Raw genomic sequence first — 9,360 nt, forward strand, 5'->3', positions numbered from 1 at the left:
TGACCCAAGATATGATCTGTCCTGGAGAATGTTCCATGGGGCTTGAGAAGAATGTGTATTCTGTTGTTTTTGGATGGAATGTCCTATAAATATCAATTAAGTCCATCTTGTGTAATGTATCATTTAAAGCTTGTGTTTCCTTATTTATTTTCATTTTGGATGATCTGTCCATTGGTGAAAGTGGGGTGTTAAAGTCCCCTACTATGATTGTGTTACTGTCGATTTCCCCTTTTATGGCTGTTAGTATTTGCCTTATGTATTGAGGTGCTCCTATGTTGGGTGCATAAATATTTACCATTGTTATATCTTCATCATGGATCAATCCCTTGATCATTATGTAGTGTCCTTCTTTCTCTCTTGTATTAGTCTTTATTTTAAAGTCTATTTTGTCTGATATGAGAATTGCTACTCCAGCTTTCTTCTGATTTCCATTTGCGTGTAGTATCTTTTTCCATCCCCTCACTTTCAGTCTGTATGTGTCCCTAGGTCTGAAGTGGGTCTCTTGTAGACAGCATATATATGGGTCTTGTTTTTGTATCCATTCAGCCAGTCTGTGTCTTTTGGTGGGAGCATTTAATCCATTTACATGTAAGGTAATTATCGATATGTACGGTCCTATTACCATTTACTGAATTGTTTCGCATTTGTTCTTGTAGGTCTTTTCCTTCTCTTGTGTTTCTTGCCTAGAGAAGTTCCTTTAGCATTTGTTGTAAAGCTGGTTTGGTGGTTCTGAACTCTCTCAGCTTTTGCTTGTCTGTAAAGGTTTTAATTTCTCCATCAAATCTGAATGAGATCCTTGCTGGGTAGAGTAATCTTGGTTGTAGGTTTTTTTCCTTCATCACTTTAAATATGTCCTGCCACTCCCTTCTGGCTTGGAGAGTTTCTGCTGAAAGATCAGATGTTAACCTTATGGGGATTCCTTTGTGTGTTATTTGTTGTTTTTCCCTTGCTGCTTTTAATATGTTTTCTTTGTATTTAATTTTTGACAGTTTGATTATTATGTGTCTTGGCGTGTTTATCCTTGGGTTTATCCTGTATGGGACTCTCTGTGCTTCCTGGACTTGATTGACTATTTCCTTTCCTATATTAGGGAAGTTTTCAACTATAATCTCTTCAAATATTTTCTCAGTCCCTTTCTTTTTCTCTTCTTCTTCTGGGACCCCTATAATTCGAATGTTGGTGCATTTAATGTTGTCCCAGAGGTCTCTGAGACTGTCCTCAGTTCTTTTCATTCTTTTTTCTTTATTCTGCTCTGCAGTAGTTATTTCCACTATTGTATCTTCCAGGTCACTTATCCGTGTAGGCTTCCTGGTGGAGGGGACTAGTGCCTGTGTTCTGGTGGATGAGGCTGGATCTTGTCTTTCTGGTGGGCAGGTCCACATCTGGTGGTGTGTTTTGGGGTGTCTGTAGCCTTACTATGATTTTAGGCAGCCTCACTGTTAATGGGTGGGGTTGTGTTCCTGTCTTGCTGTTTGTTTCGCATAGGGTGTCCAGCACTGTAGCTTGCTGGTCGTTGAGTGAAGGTGGGTCTTGGTGTTGAGATGGAGATTTTTGCCATTTGATATTACGTGGAGCTGGGAGGTCTCTTGTGGACCAGTGTCCTGAAGTTGGTTCTCCCACCTCAGAGACACAGCACTGATGCCTGGCTGGAGCACCAAAAGCCTTTAATCCACACGGCTCAGAATAAAATGGAGAAAAAATAGAAAGGAATACAGACAAACTCTCACACAGCAGCACACACATACACACTCACACACTCACAAAAAGAGAAAAAGGGGAAATTAATAATTCAACTTGGGATGATTCGCTGTCTATTCAGGTATTCCACAGATGCAGGACACTTCAAGTTGATTGTGGAGATTTAATCTGCTGCTTCTGATGCTGCGGGGAGAGACCTCCCCCTCTCTTCTTTGTTCGCACAGCTCCTGGGGTTCAGCAAGAAAGGGAGGAAGGAAGGAAGAAAGAAAAGAAAATAAAGTAGGATAAAATAAAGTCATTAAAATAAAAAATTATTAAGAAGAAAAATTTTTTAAAGTTAAAAAAAAAAACGGGATGGTCAGAACCCTAGGACAAATGGTGAAAGCAGAGCTATACAGACAAACTCTCACACAGCAGCACACACATACACACTCACACACTCACAAAAAGAGAAAAAGGGGAAATTAATAATTCAACTTGGGATGATTCGCTGTCTATTCAGGTATTCCACAGATGCAGGACACTTCAAGTTGATTGTGGAGATTTAATCTGCTGCTTCTGATGCTGCGGGGAGAGACCTCCCCCTCTCTTCTTTGTTCGCACAGCTCCTGGGGTTCAGCTTTGGACTTGGCCCCGCCTCTGTGCGTAGGTCGCCCGAGGGCATCTGCTCTTCATTCAGACAGGACGGGGTTAAAGGGAGCAGCTGATTCAGGGGCTCTGGCTCAGGCCGGGTGGAGGGAGGGGTACGGATGTGGGGCGAGCCTTCGGTGGCAGAGGCTGGCGTGACATTGCACCAGCCTGAGGTGCGCCGTGCATTCTCCAGGGATGTTGCCCCTGGATCCCGGGACCCTGGCAGTGGCGGGCTGCACAGGCTCCCGGGAGGGGAGGTGTGGCGAGTGACCTGTGCTTGCACACAGGCTTCTTGGTGGTGGCAGCAGCAGCCTTAGCATCTCATGCCCGTCTCTGGTGTCCGCGCTGATAGCCACGGCTTGTGCCCGTTTCTTGAGCTCCTTTATGCTGCAAGCTTAATCCCCTCTCCTCTCACACCAGGAAACAAAGAGGCAAGAAAAAGTCTCTTGTCTCTTCAGCAGCTCCACGCCAGTCTCTGGAGCTCCTTTAAGTGGCAGGCTTCAATCCCCTCTCCTCATGCCCCAGGAAGCAAAGAGGGAAGAAAAGGTCTCTTACCTCTTTGGCAGCTCCTGACTTCTCCCGGACTCCCTCTCGGCTAGCCCTGGTGCACTAACCCCTTCAGGCTGTGTTCTCGCAGCCAACCCCAGTCCTCTCCCGGCTTCCGACCGCAGCCCGACTGTTTTAGGAGTTTTATGGTTTCTGGTCTTACATTTAAGTCTTTAGTCCTTTTCACGTTAATTGTTGCATTCTTATACATGTGAATAGCCAGTGTTCCCAGCAACATTTATTGAAGACACTGTCTTTTCTCCATTGAGTATTCTTGGCTCCCTTGTAAAATATTAGTTTAGCATATATACATGGGTTTATTTCTGGGCTCTTGATTCTGTTCCATTTTCCATGTGTCTGTTTTCATGCCCGTACCATACTGTTTTGATTACCATACCTTTATAATATAGCTTGAAATCAGGAAGTGTGATGCCTCCCACTTTGTTCTTTCTCAGGATTGCTTTGGCAATTTGGGGTCTTTTAGTTCCATATACATTTTAGGATTGTTTTTTCTACTTCTGTAAAAATACACCATTGGAATTTCGATAGAGATCACATTGAATCTGTAGATGGCATTTTAACAATATTAATTCTTCTGATCCATGAACATGAGATACCTTTCCATTTATTATTTGTGTCTTCAATTTCTTTCATCCATGTCTTATAATTTTCAGTGTAGAAATCCTTCACTTTTTAAGTATTTTATTGTTTTTGATGCTTTATTATAAATGGAATCACTTTATTATCAGATCATTTGTTCTTAGTGTATAAAAATGCTGCTGATTTTTGTATCCTGCAACTTTACTGAATTCATTGATTAGATCTAACAGTTTTTTTCTTGGTGTTTCTAGGATTTTCTATAAATAAAATCATGTCATCTGCAAATAGTTTTACCTTTCCCTTTCCAATTCTGATGCTTTTATTTATATTCCTTACCTCATTTCTCTGGCAAGGTCAATTTGATTCTTAGTCCCACACTGCCTTACATCGCAATGAAATAGTTTCAGCAGATATGTCTTGCCTGCCGGTTCTTGGCAGTAGGATCATATGTTATGTATATTACTTTACAAATCTGCTGTAGCTAGAGCTGTACAAGTAACAGAATATTTTAATGAAGAAGTTTGTAGACTTTATTAAACCTAGAAGCAACCCTGAGTCGTTTCCCCTAAACCCTTATTTTGCAAATAAACAAACTGGGGCTCCAGGGATATTAGTAACATGACTTTGAATCATGACAAAAGTCAGAGTTGAGAGTATAACCCAGGTCTCCTCATTCTAGAATGTGCTTTTCTTTTCGTCTTTTGCCACCATATCTGTCTTCATATAAGAAATGTTTGTTCCACGCTAAACATTGACTCAGGAAAAAAAAATTGTTTACTTTGCACCCAGTTGCCCTGGGAAGCTCTTGTAGATCCATAAAAGCTTCACACCAGTATGTGCTTAGTTAGGGAAAATGTTATTTTGCAATATTAGTCCTAATTATTTGTTAACACATGTTTGACTCCCCTGTTCTCTCCGTTAGACTCAGTCGTCTTAGAATTAGTCACTATTAAATGTTAATCATAACTATCATTATTATTAATAAACTCTTTAACAGGGCTAACCAGGTCCTGCACCACTTGGCTCCTACAGCTGGTAATGTCACAGCCATGTCTTTCTCTCACACAGCCAGTACAATGAACTTCTCTTTTATCCTCCGCCCCAGCCCCCTTCACACGCACAGAGACATTACAGTGCTCTTCTGAATGATCAGCCTTTCATAACTAGCTCAACTGTTACCTCCTCTTACCCGTGTCTCTCCCAGTTCCCCAGGCAAAGGGAATTACCCCCGCCTACTCCTTCTAGGTGAACATTCATGACTGTTGTTCATTTCTCCTACTCACCCACAGACTGTGAGAGGGTGGGCCGGGGATGTCTTCTTCTACGCTGTGCCTGTGAATGCAAAAAGTCACTAATGAATGAATGCACAATAGTACAGTCTACTTTTATGATCTAAAATTGCCAAGTGGAACATCCTAAATTTTTGAAAAGAAATCTCTAGTACTTGGTTCTGGACAGTTACTGAAGTATAACAAAAATAGAGATACTTCAAAATAGTATAGAATCCAGAAAGGTCTACATATGATATTGGACTGTGGTATGTTTTTAGCAGATTACTTGAAACAAAGACATTGTTAATAAGTAATAGTTTGCATCCCCAGAATAACAGCTATGTGATCTGCACCAAAATAGTTAGTACTGTTAGTACTAACAGTACTGTTAGTACTACTGTCACTTACAGATAGTCCCCCAAAAAACTCCTCCGTTCTAAATTCTATTTGCTTTCATGCCTTATTCTCCTAATAGTGTGAATTGTTTAAAAATTCCCTAGACCTATAATTGCAAATTATACTCAGGCCTTCACATTATTTTTTGCGTAGAAAAAAAACCAAAATGTTTTCTGTGGGCTTAATAGAATTTTGTTCTCTGAAGTGTGATGATTATCTTCTCTTATTAAGAAACAGATTTTGCTGATACATAAATACTTAGTACAGTGCTTTTTGAGCCGTAAAGTTTATAATCATGTTTTTATCCCTCATGGACGATGTAACCTCTATTTTTTTTTTTGGCCTGCTTTTCTTGTCTCTCTCTGGTTAATTTAGGTGTTTCACACACATTCCCGTCATTTAAGCTAGATTTCTAGATGTTTTAAACTACCACCAAAAGAAACAAAAAACTATCTTAGATGTTCATTTAAAATTTCCCATATGGTAAACCTGTTTCAGGGTCAATGCAAAAAATGAAAAAAAAACCAAAACAGTTGCTTCTTACAGGCGTAAAATTAAGTTTTGCAAAATGTAAAATACTACCAACTAAGGAAAGCCGCTTAAACTTGCAGCATGAAAAATGCACTGGATCCAGATTTTGAAAGGCAAATGTTTGACAAGGTTTTGTTCATAGCTACTGGATTTTATTTGAAGCTTGAAATCGGCATTCAAGTCGCAGTGTAGGTCTGCTTAAGAAATACCCATCACCTTCTTAAAAGAAACAGACTCCTGAATTACATTTTAAAATGCAGTCCAGTATTCTTAGGGGAGGATTAAGTTTGAATTTGTGTTTTAAACAGATGTGATGTTGAGATCGTAACTGGCAGTTTTCACGGTACTGAATAAGGGGGTGTGGGCAGCATGGTGGGTTGCCAAAGCAGCCTTTCAGGGCCTGTGCTGGGAGTGTTCTCTGTCCTCACCACGTTGTCTGCCCCTTTGCAGCACGCCATGCCCTTCTGGAGGGTCTCCAGTCACTCGGACCTCATGGCCCTACATCATGCCTTGGAACTAGAGTACCTGTAACAGCCCCCTAGCACTTTGAAACCACACAACCACCCTGTGACCAGGGACACATCCAGCAGGCTGAGTCCCGAGTCGGCGCCGGACTCCAAACTAGCCATTTCAACGTTTTGATGCCCAGCTGCTGTGGGTCCTCACCTCTGCCCTTGTGGTAAATGAAGGACCACATCCCTTTCTTCAGAACAGCTGTTGCCTCTAGTACTGTGAATCCAATGCAGATAAGCCATGAGAATGTTCTAGCACAGTGTAACGTGTCTTGGCCACATTAACTACATGGTTCGAACCTGTGAAGAAAGGACCTGCAGACGCTTTACGTTTTTAGCATCTTCAGTGTGACCTAAACAGCTTCTCCAATACAGCAAACTTGATTGCACAACAAAGACTGAAATGGGTTTCCTGATTACCAGTGGGGGGATTTTCTTGTAAAGGTTTACTTTTTTGGTGTCTCATACCCAGGGTCATCTGTACATCTCTACTTATTTATGAACAGACTTTTTAAAAAAAAAAAAAAAAAAAACAGCTTTATCAAGGTATAATTCAGGAACCATACAGTTCATGCGAACAGACTTTTCTGACATCAAATAACTGAAGAGACGGTAGCGTGATGAGAGAGAAGCGACTGAAGGCTTTGGCCTCACGACACAGCAAGTACTTTGAATTTTAGCACATTGCAAAGTAGTTTAAAATATGTCTAATTTAAACGTATAATATGTACATCACTGAGACAATCATGTACAGAAAGAATTTTGGGTGTAAATTTGTAATAATGGATGATTCTTTTACATATTGTTTAGGAAAATGATATTGAAAGGTAGCAATGCCTTGATAGTGAAGTATGAGGCAGGATATGCACAGACGTGCAGTGCCTTCTCGAAGTACTGGGTATAAATATGTAGATAATGGATTTTTTTTTAAGATCATGTTGTCAAGACCAAAAGCATGGATGTCAAGTGTCAATAAGATTTTGTTTTCCATTTTGTTTTTTCCCATCAGTTCTTTTTTCATGCTGTTAGGAGGGCCTTGGTAAAAGAACACAGCAGTGTCTGTCTGAAATAATTTTGGGGAAAAAAGCCCGCTTAAAACCTCACTTTTTCATTTTCAACACTAATGTAGTATATGTAACTACTTGGAAAAAGATTATTCAAATGCGCCTTCCCACAGAAAGAATGTCGATGATGGATATATTTTATTAATGAAATGGTTCATGAATTGGACACTAGCAAAGTTTTCATGTGCTCAGATGCTGTTTTCTCATTTAAGGAAGGACATTACCACATATCTGGAAATCAGCAAAACTTTGTATTACTTCCTACCTTCATGTTCCTTCTGTTTTCCTCCACACTCACCTCCCACCCCACCCTCCCAGAAAAGTTCATTGCCAGCGCGGGACACAGCCCGGTCATCATCACCAAGAAAATAATGCTACTCTTCACCCCCATTCTGTATTATATGACAAGCATAAACCTGGGAAATAAAATTTGTCACCTTTGTAATACCCTAATAAAGGTTCTCCAAAAGTGATCCATCAGTTTATGTAGACACTAGTTTCTCTCATCTAAAGCCTTCCATTGTCAGGAAATTACTTTTTGGATGAATTTTCTTTAATAGTATATTGGGGGAAAAAAATAACACCAGCTTTGACCCAAAGTAGCTAAAGAGCTACTCTATCCTTTTCTGAAGTTTCATGTTGCTGCTAGAATTAGTCAGTTGTGAATTTCTCAAAATCGTTTAATCATTGAATTCAGTTTGTTTTTCCTCTTTTGCTTGAAGCAAACAGAAGTCGACAATTTTTCAGCCTTTCCATTTTTGTACTCTGCAGACTGAAAAGACAAAGTTTATCTTACCCCTACTGTATAAAGGTGTGTTGTGTCCACAACTGTGTACAGAATTTTTCTTCATTCGTGTTTAAATTAATAAAACTGACTTGTGAAGTACTGTAAGCTCCTTGACTTGTCAGTATTTTCTTCATCTCTTGGTTCTAAGAAATAGCGGGATCTTGGTTGCATTAGAAAGCTCATAGGGCTTCCCTGGTGGCACGGTGGTTGAGAGTCTGCCTGCCGATGCAGGGGACGTGGGTTCGTGCCCCAGTCCGGGAAGATCCCACATGCCGCGGAGCAGCTGGGCCCGTGAGCCATGGCCGCTGAGCCTGCACGTCCGGAGCCTGTGCTCTGCAACGGGAGAGGCCACAACAGTGAGAGGCCCGTGTACCGCAAAAAAAAAAAAAAAAGCTCATAGTCCAACAAAAGGAAGTTGTACAGAGCAACTGTAGTAATGGCTGTATCAGTCCTTGAGAGGACTAAGCTAGAAAAATTACAGCTGTTTCTTTGATGACTGTAAGAACAGATGAATGGAAAAGCTCTTTACTTCCTCCGAAACTATATAAACTAGACCTCCGCTCAGACTTATCTGCTATAGAACAGAATTCAGCATCAAGTGTCTTGGACGCCAGAGCATAGATTTAGCCACTTAAATACCCAAGGGACAGCAACAGAAACGAGCTTCATCTATAAAGAACACCCACAACACACACCGCTAAGGTTTGGCCAGATTAATCACTGACAAAGAGCTATAAAACAGCACAACTTGCTTCCTCCTGGGATTTAATCTTAGAAACACGACATTCATACATACAAACACGTGACCATCAAACATGCAGTGGTCTGACTCATTTATCGGGCCCAGGATGTTCGTTTTTCACATGCACACACTAGTGAAGTGTCTGCGCACGCTCAGACACCCGAGAAGGAAAAGCTTGGGGAGTGTCTGTAAAGAGGCAGGGGTGGGGCACAGCGGGACTTCTGGGTCTCAGGTGAAGAAAGTATGGAAAACAGGCAAAAGGGAGAGCATACCCTCAAAAGATGGATTTTCTAAAGCGCCACTTCTAACATGACCGCCCCCCACCCCCCGGCCAAAATGCTTAAAGGGGTCCCCTTCGACCATAGATTAGAGCCCACATTTCTCTACCTGCCATTCTAGAGTTTCCAAGTACAGCCTCTACTTTCTTCCCAATGTTGTCTCTCGTTATTCTTAGGAACAAACCTTCAGTACATCTAGACCGGGCTCTTTAATGGGCCAAACAGCCCGTAAGCATCCCCGCCAAATCTCTGCTCAGAGCTCTCCCGTTACCATCAATGACTTCCTCCACCCTTAATCCACCCAA

The 9,360-nt window shown here is 41.2% G+C and overlaps 1 protein-coding gene across 16 annotated transcripts in view; it reads left to right on the plus strand.

The window, feature by feature from the left end:
- The window catches only part of EYA1 (EYA transcriptional coactivator and phosphatase 1), a 344,098-nt gene extending 335,975 nt beyond the window's left edge, over positions 1–8,123 (plus strand). For all 16 annotated transcript variants that reach the window (XM_055091186.1, XM_028500563.2, XM_055091184.1 and 13 more), the window contains one exon: positions 6,123–8,123. In XM_055091186.1, coding sequence (XP_054947161.1) covers positions 6,123–6,203 — 81 coding nt within the window. In that variant the 3' untranslated portion in view covers positions 6,204–8,123. The remainder of the gene's footprint in view (positions 1–6,122) is intronic.
- Positions 8,124–9,360: the final 1,237 nt, after the last annotated feature.

The sequence above is a fragment of the Physeter macrocephalus genome, chromosome 15, assembly GCF_002837175.3.
Source record: "Physeter macrocephalus isolate SW-GA chromosome 15, ASM283717v5, whole genome shotgun sequence".
Taxonomy (NCBI): domain Eukaryota; kingdom Metazoa; phylum Chordata; class Mammalia; order Artiodactyla; family Physeteridae; genus Physeter; species Physeter macrocephalus.